This window comes from Nelumbo lutea, chromosome 7 (genome assembly GCF_056320005.1).
Source record: "Nelumbo lutea isolate HS-2025 chromosome 7, American lotus-T2T, whole genome shotgun sequence".
In the NCBI taxonomy this organism is placed as follows: domain Eukaryota; kingdom Viridiplantae; phylum Streptophyta; class Magnoliopsida; order Proteales; family Nelumbonaceae; genus Nelumbo; species Nelumbo lutea.
The window spans coordinates 5,025,314-5,043,708 of NC_142690.1; the positions used below are offsets into that span (position 1 = coordinate 5,025,314).

The 18,395-nt window shown below is 38.9% G+C and overlaps 1 protein-coding gene across 1 annotated transcript; it reads left to right on the forward strand.

The window, feature by feature from the left end:
• The first annotated feature begins 1,009 nt into the window (after positions 1 to 1,009).
• LOC148844771 (uncharacterized) lies at positions 1,010 to 10,013 on the forward strand. The gene is made up of 2 exons (XM_088954233.1): positions 1,010 to 2,596; positions 9,387 to 10,013. Exons 1-2 carry the CDS (start codon positions 1,157 to 1,159, stop codon positions 10,011 to 10,013), a joined length of 2,067 nt encoding a protein of 688 aa, XP_088810359.1. The 5' UTR covers positions 1,010 to 1,156.
• Positions 10,014 to 18,395: the final 8,382 nt, after the last annotated feature.

Genomic DNA, 18,395 nt, shown 5'->3' on the forward strand with positions numbered 1-18,395 from the left:
GAACAGGGTGTACGTGAGGTCCACTAGGAGTGCAACCTGGGCAAGTTGGTTTTGGGTTGAGATTTTGTCAAAATTTGAACGGATTTAAAAAAATCCAAGCTCAATGCAATGTAAAATCTCAAATCGATACTAACATTTGCCCCTAAAGCTGAATTTGAAAGGAGTACAAATGTAAAGTACAAAATCTTATATTTTATATTATTTTACATTTATTTATTCTGTACATATTTACATTTATACTCTTTCCAAACTGAGCATAATTCCCTAAAATTCACTGACCTTGCCAATGAGAGCTTTCACTTGTACGAATTTGATCCCACACCTCCATATAATCGAAGCCATGCCAAATGATCAATCCACATCCACATTTAACAAATCTCTCTCTCACATTCAATCCTTGATTCATTCATTCGTTCATATATTAAAAACTCATAACAAATATAATGTTTAACTGTGGATATTTGAATTGATCAATTATCATTTATATAATGATAATTATAACACAAACGCCATTCATTCATTTAAGAAGCCAACTACCCAACGTGGTCCAGTGCTCCTAATTTGATGGCATCAGATCAGGCCTTTAAGATGGAGCCCACTAACCTTATTCGGTCAATGGCATCTACCAATACCAATTATACTTTCAATCTTCAGGCGGGGTCAAGCAAAAGAAATTTTCCGTACTCTGTAGAGCGAGATACAGTCACAATATACGCGGTTAAAGAGGGAAAAAAAATAATAAGACTTAGCCCTACTCATACCTACCAAAACCTAGTGATTTGAACATATATATCCTTCTTGACTTTGTTCATTAGCACAAGAGAGGTGAAAATGACAAATGAATTTGTGGAGGGTGGCATAGCTACATCAAGCTATTCAATGCAATGGAGATTGGAGATTTTAGATTATAATATTATGAGAAGACTTCAGACTTCAAACTTCTTATTTATACTAAACAAATGCATCTACTCTCTTAATTTATTGTTTGTACAGTTCAAAGGATCACTATATAAAGGAGCTACCATCCAGTTTCAAGTCATCAGAAAGTAGTCCTTCCATCTTCCCTCTACAACAGGAGTTCATCAGTTTCATCTCTCTCCCTGAATTGGGGAGTTGTGGTGGTTATTGGCCCCGTGGCCATTTCAAGTTGCCTGACATGGAGCGGCCATGGCCTAGCCTACTTTCTGCCTTGGCATTTTGCTTGGTAGCCACCTGTGTCGCGGCGGAGCCTTACTCCTATTCTTCTCCACCTCCGCCTTATCTTTATAAGTCGCCACCACCACCATCTCCTTCTCCACCACCACCATACTACTATAAATCGCCCCCACCGCCATCGCCATCCCCACCTCCGCCGTACCACTACAAGTCTCCTCCACCACCATCTCCATCCCCACCTCCGCCTTATTACTACAAATCACCACCTCCACCATCACCTTCACCCCCTCCTCCTTATCATTACAAGTCTCCTCCTCCGCCATCTCCATCACCTCCCCCTCCATACTATTATAAATCACCCCCTCCACCCTCACCATCACCACCTCCTCCATACTACTACAAGTCCCCACCTCCACCATCACCATCACCCCCTCCGCCTTACTACTACAAATCACCACCTCCTCCAGTAAAGTCACCTCCTCCTCCATACTATTATAAGTCTCCTCCGCCTCCATCACCCTCCCCTCCTCCCCCGTATTACTACAAATCCCCACCACCACCATCCCCATCTCCTCCACCTCCTTACCACTACAAATCACCACCTCCACCTGCAAAATCCCCTCCCCCTCCATACTATTACAAGTCACCTCCACCTCCATCACCCTCCCCTCCTCCTCCTTATTACTATAAGTCACCACCTCCACCTGCAAAATCTCCTCCTCCCCCATATTACTACAAATCACCGCCTCCACCCGTAAAATCACCTCCGCCACCTTATTACTATAAGTCACCACCTCCACCTGCAAAATCTCCTCCTCCCCCATATTACTACAAATCACCGCCTCCACCCGTAAATTCACCTCCGCCACCTTATTACTATAAGTCACCGCCTCCACCTGCAAAATCTCCTCCTCCCCCATATTACTACAAATCACCACCTCCACCTGCAAAATCCCCTCCTCCCCCATATTACTACAAATCACCACCTCCGCCAGTAAAATCACCCCCTCATCCATACCATTACAAGTCTCCTCCACCACCATCACCCTCTCCTCCCCCTCCTTATTACTACAAGTCACCTCCTCCACCTTCACCATCTCCTCCTCCTCCATACCATTACAAATCACCACCTCCTCCATCCCCATCCCCACCTCCTCCATACTACTATAAGTCACCACCTCCTCCATCTCCAACACCTCCTCCTCCTTATTATTACAAATCCCCACCACCACCTTCCCCATCACCTCCTCCTCCTTACTATTATAAGTCACCACCTCCCCCATCCCCGTCTCCTCCACCTCCTTATTATTACAAATCACCACCTCCTCCCTCTCCATCACCTCCACCTCCATACTATTACAAGTCTCCCCCTCCACCATCACCATCACCATCACCACCTCTTCCTCATGTGTACTATTATGCTTCCCCTCCACCTCCTAAAGTCTACTAGGCGTGATATGCCTCTCTTTGATTCATGTTAGGTTACCTTTTATACTTAAGCATTTGCTATCCCACATGTTCCATATATATTTCGTGCAGCTTATGGAAGACTAGTGAGAATAATAATGGATATTTCAAGCAGTCATCCGTTTTGTTATGAATAAAAGCTAGGTCTGGGAATAAAAGCAGTAACACTGCTAGCTGTGATGGTTAGAATTTCTATTTATGTAACACACATTCTGTAATCTTTCCCAATGACTAATTGAGTATAGCAGAAAACTATGCGTACTCTCCTATCGTGGCTATGGTAGCTTACATAGAACATTCATTATGTTTTTTTTTTTGCCCTCGTCATATAAATTGAACTAAATTCTAAATTAACTATGGAAAAGTTTGAATTGCCTGCCAATCAATTATGTGCAAATCAGCTTTTTTCAAAATAGAGATGCCAAATGTAATTCTACCGAGCCAAAAAATGTCGTCATAAACAAGTAATTTGTTACTACAATTGGTTGAGAGTATTTTAACTTTTTGACTAAACCTTTCGTTGATTCAAGTCTCACGAATAATTGCCATGCATGGTTGGTATAACAAGTAGAAACAAAGTGGAGTTCAAATTATTATTTAGGCACTAATAATTGCCATGGTTGAAATCATATATAAACAGAGAGATTGGGTTATCAGTCAAAGCATTCTATTCAATAAATTAAGAACTTAATACCCAAAAAAAATTAAGAACGTGATTAGTGATGGTATTGGTAAGATCAAATCCAGAATGTAGGGCACATGCAGTTTACACTGCCATCAATAGATGGGGGTGTAAATGGACTAACTTTGTTTAGTTTGCTTATGAGTGCAAATCCTGGCTTTGTTTAGTTTCTTTTGCATTGGCGTAAATGTATAAAAGTGCAGATGGACGGAGTGTAAATCCTGGCTTACTTTTGCTTTAGTCTTAACCTCGTTCTATTTGTTTGTAAGAAGTAAAATAGAGAATAAAATGACGTGGTCTCCAATTTATATGAAAGAGAAATGAGGCACCAACTGAAGGAGGATTAACTTTGGCTGTTGGAGCCCAACAGCATAAGCTGTTGAGGCAGTTCCTGGGCTGGGCACGGTCTGGGCAGTTCACCTATTCACGCCCATGCTTTGGTTTTTAGTTAAAATAAATTAAGATGTAATTATTAATTTATCCATTCTCATGGTAACCTGGCATTCCCAGAAATTCTCTCAACAGCATAGGCTGTGGGAAAGTTTTTTCACTGAAGGGTGGCTCGGCTGGCATGCTAACTGGTTTGCTCCAGCATACATGCGGATTAAATTCATGCAAACCACTGATTTTGAGGAGGTTATTAAAAACGAAAGAAATTAGGCCGCAGAAATGGAGAAAGGTTATTTAGTCGTGAAAAGTAAGATAGGAAGCAAATGTGGTGTAATTGCATCATTTAATGGATGCAAATTAAATGAGACAAAAAGTACAAAATTTTCACTAGATAAGAATGCAAATTATAGTCACAAACAAACAGATGCAAAACTGAACTGGGTGCATTTATATCCAGTTCAGATTTGCTTTGGACTTAAATTTGATTTTAGTTTTCTTATAACCCATATCAAAATGGACCATCTTAGTATTTTATTATAACCCATATCAAAATAAAAAAAAAAAAAAGAAAAAAAAAAGTATAGGAAGGACATAACCCACCTTGCCCCAGACCCTCACTAACTCTACCCCTCCCAGAATATAAAACAAAAAGAGGATCAAATTCAAAACCCGATTCTAAGAATCCTTTTGACGTGTTGCCTTAAGTCCAATCTGCTGTTATATATAGAATCTCAAATGACCGTCATGAGACAATTAAATAATGGTATTTTTATTGTTAGACGTGTTCAAGCAGTTTCAGGTTCTAATTGAGTGATAGACCATGTGTTCCTCTTCAGTTTGATGTTCCAAATAGAATTTGGACTAGCAAAGATGTTTCTTATGATCATCTGTGTGTTTTCGGTTGCAAGTCATTTGTGCACATCCCAAAAGACGAGAGATCTAACTTTGATGTGAAGACACTACAATGCATCTTTGTTGGTTATGGTCTAGATGAATTTAGGTATAGATTATATAATCCAATTGAGAAGAAACTAATTAGTTAAAGCTCTTTTGGTGCATTTGTGTTGGGATTTAAGAAAATTTATTTGGCTCAAAGGCCTGAGCCCAACAGTGTAAAATGCTAATGCTAATTGGGCCAACCCAAATTGAAATCCTACCCATCTCCAATTCTAATGAGGGTAGGATTTGATCCCAAATCTCTGTTACAACCAACCAGGACCTTACCAATTGAGCAAATTGGCGCTGTTTGGCCATTAACTGTTAACTAATATTGGTCGCAGTTATTTGGGGTCATGGGGGTGGACCAGATATAGACTTGGGGGTAAGTTGGATATCTGATTTGAAAAGTTTGAACAGAATAAGGCCCAGATTTTTGGGCCCGGCCCATTGAAAAAATTCAACTTAATCTTGTCATTTTTGTTTATTGAGACCCTGGGATTTACGTCATACCAAGTGATGTCCTCTAAAAGATGGTGGGCAGGAGTCCGAACACATCTATGGTTGATAATTTTTCTAGCCCATAAAAGATGGTGAACATGCCTCACTCTAGCTATAATGGACTCACATTGGACTGATCGGATTGGATCAAATCCAGTCCAATTGACACCACTAGATACATGATCATGAATTTGAGGATTAATTGTAGTATCTCAATATCAACCATCGAATAATGTAATGTAGGCTTTAGATTATAATATTAAAAGACAGGTTCAGATTTCATATTTCTTATTTTTATCAAAGGGCTGTTCGATAACAGCTGAAAATGCTGAACTGAAAAGCTTATTGTTTGGTCTATTACTAGTGAATAACTTTTTAAGAAGGTGTTGGCTCTTTAAACTGAAATTGTGCAGATCACTACACCCTTACAAATTTTATTATTTAGTTATTGTAACAATTAAATGTCAAAGCAATAAGTCTTTCAATTCAGCAACTTCAACTGTTATCAAAAGTTCATGCCACCCCATCTCCACCACCATACTATTATAAATTCCTACCTCCACTCTACTATTATAAGCATGGTTTTTAAAACTGACCCAGTGACTGAACCGGGCAGGGGTCCGGTTACCGGGTTGAACAGTCTGATCATTCGAATTGAATGCTCAGTCCATTCTAACAAAAAAATGCAAAAAAATAAAAAATGGTCAAAACTGTTTCAACGGTTAACTGCCCGATTCAACAGTTCGCTGACCAAAATCAATGATTTTAGAGGAAAATCCAGTTTTGGGGGGAAAATGGAACCGATCACCTGACTTATTCCCGATTTTTCTAGTCCGACCATCCCGTCCGATCCGGTTTTGAAAACCATGATTATAAGTCTCCACCTCCTCCATCACCATTGCCCCTTCACCATACCACTAAAACTCCACCACCATCTCCATTACCTCTACCACCAATATTCTATGTTTCTGCTATCGGTTTGCTGCATGTTTTACACTTGTTTACATTGAACAAACCATTGCCATGTCAGCATAACACATGCTTGGTGTGGCTAATAGTTTGGCTAGTTAGTTGAGAAATCTATGACATAATCCTAGCTAATGGGACACTTGTCCCTGACCTAACGAGCTGAATTGGTCCATGTGAGACTAAATCCAAAATTTTCTTGTTACTGTTGGGGTTGCTCTAACAGTAATATATTTTAACGTTGGATAGAGTCCACATTTATAAATAAGTGGTCCTACTCGATCTAGAGCGAAATACACCAACACTACAATCAAACTTGGAAGAAAATAAGCTAGAGATCACACCGAACCTCTGCCAAGCTGTGTCATTCTGAGTTCTTTAATCTTATGATAAAAGAGCCAATCAAGTGTCTTGCCCTTTCTTTTCTACATCTGCAGTGTACAGGAGGTTTCAGATATGGGACTAACAAAAACTGGTCGGGTTTGAACAATTCAACTGGTTTTCTATAACTCGCATGGTTATGGCTAGCTAGAAACTTAAAATGAGAATAAAAGGCCTTAAACTCGACACCTCTTTATCTACATTTATTAGCTTATAACCATTAGCCCAATGAATCTTTTATAAGCATTTGTCTCTTTTAATATAAATCAATGTTTTTGAACTATCCTTAATAACGGCCAGACCATTCAGCCTTGAAACTGTTCAGGTAACCAGTTCTATTTTACCTTTAACTTGTTTCTGTGTCAAAAATCGTTGGTTTGGTTAGGGAACTATTGACCCGGGTGGTTGAACCGTGAATTCGTTCAACCCAGACAGCAGTTCTAAAAGAAAGTTATAGAGGATAAAGAAGAGAGCAACTGAGACACGAACTCATATTTGAGATCCAGCAGAAAGAGGGAGAGAAAGAAGAAGAAAAAGAAGGAAAAGATTGCAGAGGTTGGAGAGAAATCAATCTCAGTTCTCAGATCTTAAATTTAAGATCTGATCTGTTGCTGCTGCCTTGCCGTCGCCAGTGAGCATCAAATCCTCCTCTTCCTTCTTCCCTCCTTCCCGCCTTCCTTCATTCCTTCCTTCCTTTCATTTCTCTCCTTTTCTTTTTTTCCTCTCTCTCTCCTATATCTCCTTCCTTTTTTTTCTTTTCTTCTTTCTTTCTTTTTTTCTTTCTCAGCCCACAACCACAGTCTCTTCTCCTTTCTCATATAAAACTTTTAGTGCCCATGCAAATGTGATTAATAAAATACAATGTTTTTGAATCATCATTGACCCAGACGGTCAGACCGGGAACTATCCAAGCAATTGGTTTAGTTTTATCTCAAACCCAATCTTTGACAAACAAAAAAAAAACTGTTGAATTGGTTAATGACCTGTTGACTTGGATAGTCAAACCATTGACCCATTCGACCTGCTCAACAGTTTTTTGCTGTTTTTTATTTTAATTTTTTGGCAGAACGGCCCATCCATTCAAACTAGATGATCAAACTACTAACCCAGAAACTAGTGGCCAAAACAGTTCCGGTTCTGGGTCATTTTTAAAACATTGATAAAATAAACAAAAAATAAAAAGAAAAAAAGATTTGTCATATTAAAATAATTTTTTTGAAGCCTGCCATATTAAAATAATTGAACTTCATTGGAGAGCTCCCGTATTTTGACCCGACTAGAAACCCTTTTTCTAGTTGAACCTTTTTGACTTGGGATCGAGGAATTGCCAAAGCCCCACACTAGCTTATTTTCTATTAAAAAAAGGCCATTACTCAATCTTGATCCCAAATACATGGAGTCTTTAGAGGGGTAGGTTGGAGATGGTCCTAACCTTTGACAATTGGGGTTTTCATAGTTCATTCCACCCTTAGGGTGAAGCTAAAATTTTTAGGGTGGATTGAATCCTGCCTATGGATTGATGCCAAATTTTCAGACAGGATGCAATTTATGGGAGGACTACTAGTAGACAATGAGGGTGTTGCAATTCAGATTTGTGAGGTGAATTGCAATCCACTTAATTTTCAGACTTGACATTCTTGTCAGTTTGAAATTTTACTATTAAAATAAGTAAATGGCTGCTTCAAAATACATTGAAAAAAAATCAGATATGTGAAACGTTCCTATATGCATCAGGACTCAAAATGTGGCAAGGCAAAGGGTAGGCTCTTTTTCTTATTACTTTTCTTAAATTTGATTTTCATTAGATTTTAGTGTTTTTTCCCAAAATTTACTCCAGGTGGACCATCTTAGTATTTTATTATAACCCGTGTCAAAATAAAAAAAAAAAAAAAAAGAAAAAAAAAAGTGTAGGAAGGACATATCCCACCTTGCTCCAGACCCTCACTGACTCTACCCCTCCCAGAATATAAAACAAAAAGAGGATCAAATTCAAAACCTGATTCTAAGAATCCTTTTGACGTGTTGCCTTAAGTTCAATCTTCTGTTATAAATAGAATCTCAAATGACCGTCTTCTATGCCATGTTAGCTAAAGCATCCCCAGCCTTGTTCATTCATTTCCCTGTAAGCATGAGACAATTAAAAAATGATATTTTTATTGTAGACCAGACCCATAATGCTTTGAAAGCAAATAGTGAATATCCCAGGCCTACACATCATGGGTTGTTTGTTTGGGCTTAAATGCCTCCTAAATATCAAAACATAGAGCAAATTAAGCCAAGTCAAGAGCCAATTTATCGAGGAATAATTAATCGAATTCGAATGGTATCAAAGTAATATTCAAATTTAAATCCGATTAAAAAAATTGATATTCGAATTTGATTTGAAATCCGACGGATATCAAAAATTAATATTCTAATTTGAATCTGATTAAATATTCGAATATTTGATTCAATTCGAATTCAACTAATTAATTATTTTAGGTAATTAATTATTATATGTATAAATTATATAAAATATTAAAAAAAATTATATATTATATATAAGAATTAAATAATCAGTCAAATTCGGATATTTATTGAATCGAATCGAATCAGATTATATCTGAATTCGATTCGATTATGTTGAATCTCAAGTTCGAATTTTCGAATACCATTGACACCCTTAAGAATAACGAATGCCACCAACACTAAAACCCAGCCCTATGTTGGTAGATTCGTCAACGTTGGAATTGGAATCACTTTGGTTTAATGGTTTGACCATTCGGTTTGAATGAATGATCAGTTACAATAAAAATAAAATAAAAATTGGGTAAAAAACATTATTCGAATCGGGTTGATGATTCAAGTAACGATTCATGGATGAAACGAAACCGATTGCTTAAGTTAATTGATTTCCTCGCCGAACAAGGGTGGCCTTTGCCAATTGCCATATAGATGTGCAGAAACTTCCGACTGTTGCCCGAATCACTACCATTACAAGTCACCCCCTCCGCCATCTCCGTCGCCTCCTCCTCCCTACTATTATAAGTCTCCACCTCCTCCATCCCCATCACCTCCCCCTCCATACCATTATAAGTCACCCCCACCACCTTCACCCTCACCACCTCCCTCATATCACTACAAGTCACCACCTCCACCTTCACCATCTCCACCGCCTCCATACTACTACAAGTCGCCTCCTCCGCCATCGTCATCTCCTCCTCCACCGTATTACTACAAATCTCCACCTCCACCTTCACCATCCCCTCCCCCTCCATACTACTACAAGTCCCCACCTCCTCCATCCCCATCACCTCCCCCTCCATACTACTACAAGTCCCCACTTCCTCCATCCCCATCACCTCCCCCACCTTATTACTACAAATCACCACCACCTCCTTCACCTTCACCACCTCCTTACTATTACAAGTCACCACCCCCACCATCTCCATCTCCTCCTCCTCCTTACTATTACAAATCTCCACCTCCTCCATCAAAATCACCACCTCCACCAACCTACTACTACAAATCTCCTCCACCTCCCGAAGATGACTAAGACATATAGTTAACTCTATGTCCAGTGTTTAATTCTTCATTTATAATATTTTCTATGTTGCAGAGAGATCGATGATTGTCGGAGCTAATAAGGATAAGGACATTTGACCCCTGTCCTTCTGATCTCTGATACAGGAATAAAGGATCTCTAAGCATATTACTGTCTTGCAGTTCTTTTACATACACAGCACTATAAATAAGTTAGAATTATTTATATATAGACAATAAAGCATAATGTAATTAACTTTGGTTTTGAATGAATTGAAATAATATTGGAGCTCAGACTCCTTCAGTCATTCTGGTATGTTTACATTTTCCATGATTCTAGAATTATACATCACACTTGTTTTAGTGCTGGAGTCATTGATTTTTCTTTATATAATTAATAATTTGCTTTGCTTTTATTTCTTCCTTACAATTGTCAAGGTTTGAAAAGGGGATAGATTGACCAATTAGCACTTTTTTTTCTTAGGATTGAGTCCAATTTGTGCCATGACCGTTGACCATATAGAAGCCTGTGTATGGCTACTACGATTACCTATTTAATTAAATATATAACACACCCGAATAAATTAATAATAAACTAAATTGTTAAATGATAATTAGCATACGAAGCAGAGATATATAGAAGCTAGCACACTCAGAACCACGGACGGCTGTTGATGAGAACGTTTACAAGGGAACTCTTTTCTCTTGATCATTCTTTTGACCCAATTCGATCTAATATCGGAACCAGTCGGTATAATAATCCTGGCAAAGGTATAATAATTTCAAGGGTGCATGTTTGAGAATAAAAGTCTATTCACTAACAACCTTACCTAAGTCCTCGAAAGAACATCGGGCTTAAAGCATAAACAAATACAGTCCCATCCATACCTCATGCTCAAGTTTAATTAATTAGTCAATTATAATAGGGCGATGAACATCAAACACTATCTCACTTGGTTTTGGGGGGCTTTGCAGGTACTATCTCAATAAATTGTTCTAACCTAAAAAGTTCCAAGTTATTAGATGAAATCCTTGAATAATGGTTTCTTGATATTATCTAAAAATTCTTGCGACTCAAAAAGGGGGAATGTTCTGTGGGTAGCCCAACCGAATTTCTGTCTGAACCCTTGGGGAAAGCTTGATAGAACTGAAAGGCGGATGACAGTATATTGGATTGGACCCCGTCCAATCCAAAATCAGTTTGAATGGACCAACAAGATATATTGGATTGGACCTGGTAGTCCGTAACAAATTTATATTAGATTGGATTGGATTAAGCTAATATCAGGTCCATTGATATAAGATAAGATATATTTGTCAATGAACCGATTTTGGGTTGAAAACAATCTAAATCAAAATAAATTTGAACAGATTGAACAGTCCAGACATTGAATTGGACTGATCCAAATTGGTCCAAAACATTCATTAGATTGGATTGCACCCGGTCCATTTATAATGGACTCACATTGGACTGGATCGGATTGGACCAAATCCAGTCCAATATTTGATATATAAATGTATATATATACACCAAAATAAACATGTTGGGTGCTGAGAATATGAATAACGAAGGAGAATGGAGATGGAATGACAACTTTTTGTTCTTTCAATTATGATGCCATCTCCATGACAGCACACGACATGGCACATTCAAACTAGACAAGAATTGAAATCCCGTGAGCCATAGCAATTATTAATGGGAGGTCCCATTTGGCTTCAAAAATTCTTTCATTTTTTTTTTTCCAAAATAAAAAATGGTATCTACAAGTAAAGGCTATCTGGACATGCAAGAAAAGAAGTAAAGACAAAAACCATTTTCACAATAATCACGAATTACACGTACTAAGCTGGCAATCCAATTGTTTTCTCGTTTCTGATTAACTTCAGAGTATATTTCACGCAGTCGGATGTTGTGCAGTAAGAGAAATTATATTAAAGGCAGTCCACAGGAGAGAGAGGTTGCAAATGGAGAATTTATTTCCAATTAATTAGTTCCAACATCTTCAAAAGATGTAGAATGCACATTCAAACAAAAGCGAGACGTACAATAACTATTCTCTAAACCACTGATACCAAAACAAAATAACAAACCAAATGATGATTTCCAGGCTGAATCTGGATAGCTCCTTTTAATTTCACCTGATCAGTTCTCTTGCCCAGTACATCACCATCTATGCTTAAAAGCCGTTTACAACTTCTTTATTCTCAAATAGGTTCTTCTCCAAATGGAACTGATGTAATCCTGCATTATGCATCATCTCTTTGGATATAAATTCATGTTATTAGATATGCATATATAGACCGGTTGAAGGTAGAGTAGGAATTCGTAGTAAAATATATATGGAGGAGGAGGAGATGGTTTGTAGTAGCATGGAGGATGCGGAAATGGTGATGACTGAAATCAGACTTTAGTAATATAAAGGCAGCAACCAATTAGGTTGATTCTTTAGTAGTAGGGTGGTGGAGGTGGAAGTGGTGATTTATAGTATGGAGGAGGGGAAGCTGAAGGTGGTGGTGGTGACTTGTAATAGTATGGAGGGGGAGGTGAGGGTGATGGTGGAGGTGGTGATGGAGGTGGCGGTGAGGGAGGTGGCGGGGGTGGAGATGGTGGTGGTGGGGATTTGTAATAATATGGAGGAGGAGGTGATGGAGATGGTGGTGGAGGAGATTTATAATAGTAGGGAGGAGGAGGTGATGGAGATGGTGGAGGTGGTGAGGGAGGGGGAGGTGAAGGAGGTGGTGGGGATGGAGATGGTGGTGGAGGAGATTTATAGTAATAGGGAGGAGGAGGTGAGGGAGATGGTGGAGGTGGTGATGGAGGGGGAGGTGAAGGAGGTGGTGGTGGAGGAGATTTATAGTAATAGGGAGGAGGAGGTGAGGGAGATGGTGGAGGTGGTGATGGAGGGGGAGGTGAAGGAGGTGGTGGGGATGGAGATGGTGGTGGAGGAGATTTATAGTAATAGGGAGGAGGTGGTGAAGGTGGTGGTGGGGATGGAGATGGTGGTGGAGGAGATTTATAGTAGTAGGGTGGAAGCGATGGAGAGGGAGGTGGCGGAGAAGGGGATGGTGGAGGTGGGGATTTGTAGTAGTATGAAGGGGGAGGTGATGGCGGAGGTGGAGAATGGAAGTAGAATGGTGGAGGTGGGGATGGAGGTGGAGGTGGTTTGTGAAATAAGGGAGGTAGCACAATCTCCAAAGCCACAACCCTGCTGGCTATCAAGCAAAATGCCATGGCATAAAATAGGATAGGCCAAAGGGGTGCCATGTCCGGCCACTTCAAATGGATAACGACCAGTCCCTTGTTCAGAAGCAGACCTGAACTTCTAAGTAGAAAAAGAAAAGGAGATAGAAAGACTACTAGTTAATGATGAATTTGCAATGGGAGGCTAACCTTTTATATATAGTGATAAATCAATGAAGACAAGAACAGTGGATTAACATTAGATATCTTCGAAGGAATAGAATCTTCCTATAGTTCGATAAATTTACTATATATGTACATTCTCAAAATTACATGCTTTATCTAGCCTAAATGGATACAAAATAAATGCATAGTAGTCGTTAGTTTTATGTTGTGATAAGTAAAGCATTCTTGCACTATCAGATTGTGTGTATTGATGTGGTGAACTAGGTGATTCTAAAGAGGTCAATTGAATGTGGGAGACATAATTTGAGCTTGAAGTGTAAGTTAAAAGAGTTGGGTGTTCTTCTAGTTAAATTGTTTGAGGAATCTCCATAAATAATGCTGGAAAATTCCATGTGTAAAATGGGTTTGAAGTCTAAAAAAAGACCTTATATTAGAAAATAAAAAAGTCATGAACAATTAATTAATTATGGATTTTTTGAAAACTTGTATAATTCAAGTACTATATGTTAATTTCTTTTTACCAAAAAAAAAATACTATGACTGTTTGGAAATGATGCAAATGGAGTGTAAACCTCGATTCGAGATAAATTTGCACTCTGGTTCACTTTTGTATGTATTTGGCAACATTACATTTATGCATTGCCAAATGATAGACCAATACATATTTACATTGATAAAAATACATCGATAAAAAAGAACTAAATTTGCATTCATATTTGCATCCATTACAGCTAAAAGTATGTTTGGTAAGAAGGTAAATTTGTCTGTGCAAAACTAACCCAACTTTACAATTTATATGAATCTTTTTACACTCTACATATTTGCATTCACACTTACTTGCATCGTTTCCAAACGCAGCCTATATGTTTATTATGAAAAATCTACTTTTAATTTTTCATATTTTTAAAAGGTATGCATTTTCTTCAGAAATGCATATTCTACTTTCAGCATGTATGATGCATACATACAGAAAAGGAGTTTGCCAGATTCTTATCCCTGCCTAATAACTAAAAGCTATTCAAGTAGTGATTCCTAATTTAGTAAGAACAACTGGCAATTTTGGAGAAATCATGCAAATTTCTCCTTCCTCCAATATTAATAAAGAACACAATCTTTATCATATGAATAATGGGCATATATTAACCAAATTGAAATGTCTCTGATCAACATATTATTATAAATAGCAAGTAGTCATCTTGTACCGAGAAAACAAACAATGTTACAGTTTGAATGAATCAAGAACCGAACTACAAAGCTGGCAACTACGTTCCAAATTTGAAGTTTGAAACTGAACTACCAAGCGAACCCCACCTTTTGTTTCATTGAGCCCACTTGCTGCACTCATCACCCCTAATAAGTCAAGCGTCAAGCAACTGAACACTACTATATTGCCTGTATCATCAGCTAGTCGTATAGGTTCTCATTTCACTGCGCCTGGGCGAGATAAAACTACAAAGGCATGATATCATTTAATTTGTTTCCAGGAATGCAGACTAAACGACATCCAAGCTTTGTCTTGCATGTATTTAGTTGGTGAAGCCATCCCCAACCCACCAACCTCTACCAATGGTTGGTGAACGATCTGGGGTCTATGGATTCAGTGCATCCCGTGACACATGGCCCAACAAATGCCATTTCATCTCGGTGCCACAGATTTGATACGTCATGTATCCCCCATTGTTTTAGCTGCAGATCAATAAAATTTTGATTGACATCCTTCAGCCACACGATGCTGATCGTTAGAGAATAATAATTTATTCAAGGATCCCACATAATAATTTAAGCTTTTAGGTTGAATAGTTCTTTGAGATGGTATCAGAGTCATTTTGATCAAATGGTCTAGTGTTTGATCTTCGTCTTCCTATTATAATTAATTAAGTTTTAGCACAAACTATGAATGACCATGTGCTTGTTCACACTTTAAGCCCGATGTACTTTCGGGTAAGGGGGCATATTAGAGAATAACAATTTATTCAAGGGCCAAGCTTTTGGGTTGAATGGTTCTTTGAGACTGATCACCCTAGAGAGGCCATTACCCAATGTTGATTCTATCTATGATCTATCTATCTTGTGTCTTGGAAGCGTAGATTGGATATATATAGTTCTAATTTTTGTTTTTTTTCTTCTTTATTTTCCTTTTTTCCGCATTTGCTGTCCTCAGACTTGAACTCACATTCTCATGCTTGCCAGTTTAACAATTCTAGGGTTTGTGATAAGAGATCCAGAACCAGCCCAATTGTTAATCGGGACTATTAAGTTATTCAACAGCTTAGTCAGTTATTTTGACATGCAATTTGATAATAAACTTACTCATTTAATAAATTGGCACATTTAAACAAGATAATGCATATGATATTATTAGTACACCTTGAAAAAATTGGGACTACTTCCATAACATAACATGCATGGTTGGTTCAGGTCTTGTTTGGTTCGGGATAATAACCAAATTCAATCCAGATCCAGTTATAATTAGAACATATAATGCGACCCCATATTATTGGATTGGTTCAATTCGGTTCTGTCGGGTCTACCCAAACCTAACACCAATCAAATAATGGTCAGAAACATGAATGTAATCCTACATATTTGAAGGAGCCAGAGAGTGTTGATTTCGATTATTGGTCTTCACTGTTGCACAGAGAAAATTTGGCCCATCTGCTGAAGCCTGAAGTTGACTTGGGAACGCAAATGGACGCGGCTACATTTGGAAGGAAAGAAAAAAAAAAAGTGGATAAGAATTACACGGCCAACCAGAAGAGGGTATTCGTTCTGGGCACTGTCCTTGACCTGTCCATGGACTAAGAGACGAGATGGTGGGATCTTAAATTACCACGATACAGAGCTTTCTGTGTGATATATAATTGTCAAGGCCAAGTCTTTTCCGAATGGAATCGAAAGAAAGAGTAGGTTCGAGAGCTCAAGTTGCACCTTACTCGTTCACAATTTCAGCCCTCGGTCCCACTTATATCTACATGGGGTCGCATCGATGATCATGTATTCACCGCGTGATACAGGAGCCCAATCTCCAATGGCAATTCGTTACAAAAGAGAATGTTTGTTTATACTGCAATTTGCATTAATATCAACTTAATATAAAGTAGTTGGGGTACACCAGAATACCAGATTCAGTGAATATCATCAAAGAAACAAGTTGGGATCAGTATGAAAATAACTAATTTTTGTTAAACAATTATTCAGTCTACAGGGATTGAAAATATCACTATATAAAGAAAGAGTCATAGTTCATAAGTCTGTCATTGCAATTTGTAAGTCAGCTCTAAGGAGTCCTTTGATCTTGTTTATTAAACAACTTGAAGTCTACTTCCTTCTTAGCGCAAGGGGTTAATTAAGCCCGGCTGCTGGCTCTTTCTGAGTTGCCCAACATGGCACGCCTTAGGCCAAGCCTGTTGTATGCTGTGGCATTTTGCTTGGTAGCCACCAGCAGTGCAGCTTTGCAGCTCCCCCCATTGTTTTATGAACCACCGCCACCTCCGCCCTACTATAAGTCCCCACCTCCACCACCATCATCAACATCTCCCCCTTCATCCTACTACCAGTCCCCACCTCCACCCCCTCCGTTGCCACCACCACCGCCACCATACTACAAGTCTCCACCCCCACCATCTCCATCCCCTCCTCCTCCCTCATCTCCACCTCCATCACCACCTCCACCATCTCCACCACCACCCCCTCCATACTACAAGTCCCCACCACCACCGTCTCCTCCTCCTCCATCACCATCTCCACCATCTCCATCACCTCCCCCTCCATACTACAAGCCCCCACCATCACCACCACCTCCACCATCTCCATCACCTCCCCCTCCATACTACAAGCCCCCACCACCACCACCACCTCCACCATCTCCATCGCCTCCCCCTCCATACTACAAGCCCCCACCACCACCTTACTCTAAATCCCCCCCCCCCTATATATAACTAGAAGTCACTATCTACCATCTCCAAAGATACCACTGCTGCCTACTCTATGATAGTTTAAATCACATCTTCCAATCCAGTGTGAGAACCTCCTCTCCCACAATCACCACATTCTCCTTAGTAGCGCAACTCACCAATCCCTCCGTATCTATCTCCACTGCCTCTTTATCAAGACAATGCCCACCTCCTCTGTCTCCATATCTCCATGAATGTACTAACAAAGTTCTGTTACCACTCCCCAAAGTCTACAAGAAGTATTACCTCTGCATTTCCAATAGCATGAATAAGGATATCTGAATTCTGAAATAGTGCGTGTTTCACGCAAGCTTTCAGCTGCTCTAAAGCTTTGATTTGCGAATAAATTAAAGAGAAGTTTGTGTTCTATTCTGCGTGCAGTATACAATATGTAAATTTCATTAAGAAAAATAATTGGCTGAAGCCAGAAGCTGTTCAAGCAAAAAAAAAAAAAATCATTTCGAACCGTTGTTTTTCATTATTCACAAAATAGTAATTCGAATGCTTTCACTGGTTTATATAGCCAACTGCCAACTACTGCTGGTGAAAGATGTTTGGACCGTGGGAATGAAATCATTGTTTGTGTTGCGTATGTCTATTTATGAGATTCTTATTGGTTTTCTTGTTCACTTGGTCAGACGGAGAATTCCCCTATTAAAGCATAGAATCAATCGATCAAACGTGAACAAATGAATACACCAGGTGACATTTTTAACATAATTGCACGAAATTTTGATGAAATATGTTAAATGTTCACAAACGCATCGAATTGGACCTTGGAATAAATACAAGTACTTGGTCTATAAATACACAAGTCGTGAAATTCTGATTGCAGTCTAGAGAAACGATTCATTATTCATTCATTTTGCAATCTACGACGTTTTGTCACATCCAATAATACTCTGAATCTCTGAATAAACTCCAATTTCTTCTTACATGGGAGTAAAGATCCGACCCAACAACCACCAAGGGTTGGTCTTGAGAGGTTTGCTTCTTCGTTCATTCCGTTGGTAATTTGGTAATTGGAAGTTTTACTGTTGTTTGGACATTGGACTTCTCAGCTCAGACCATAATA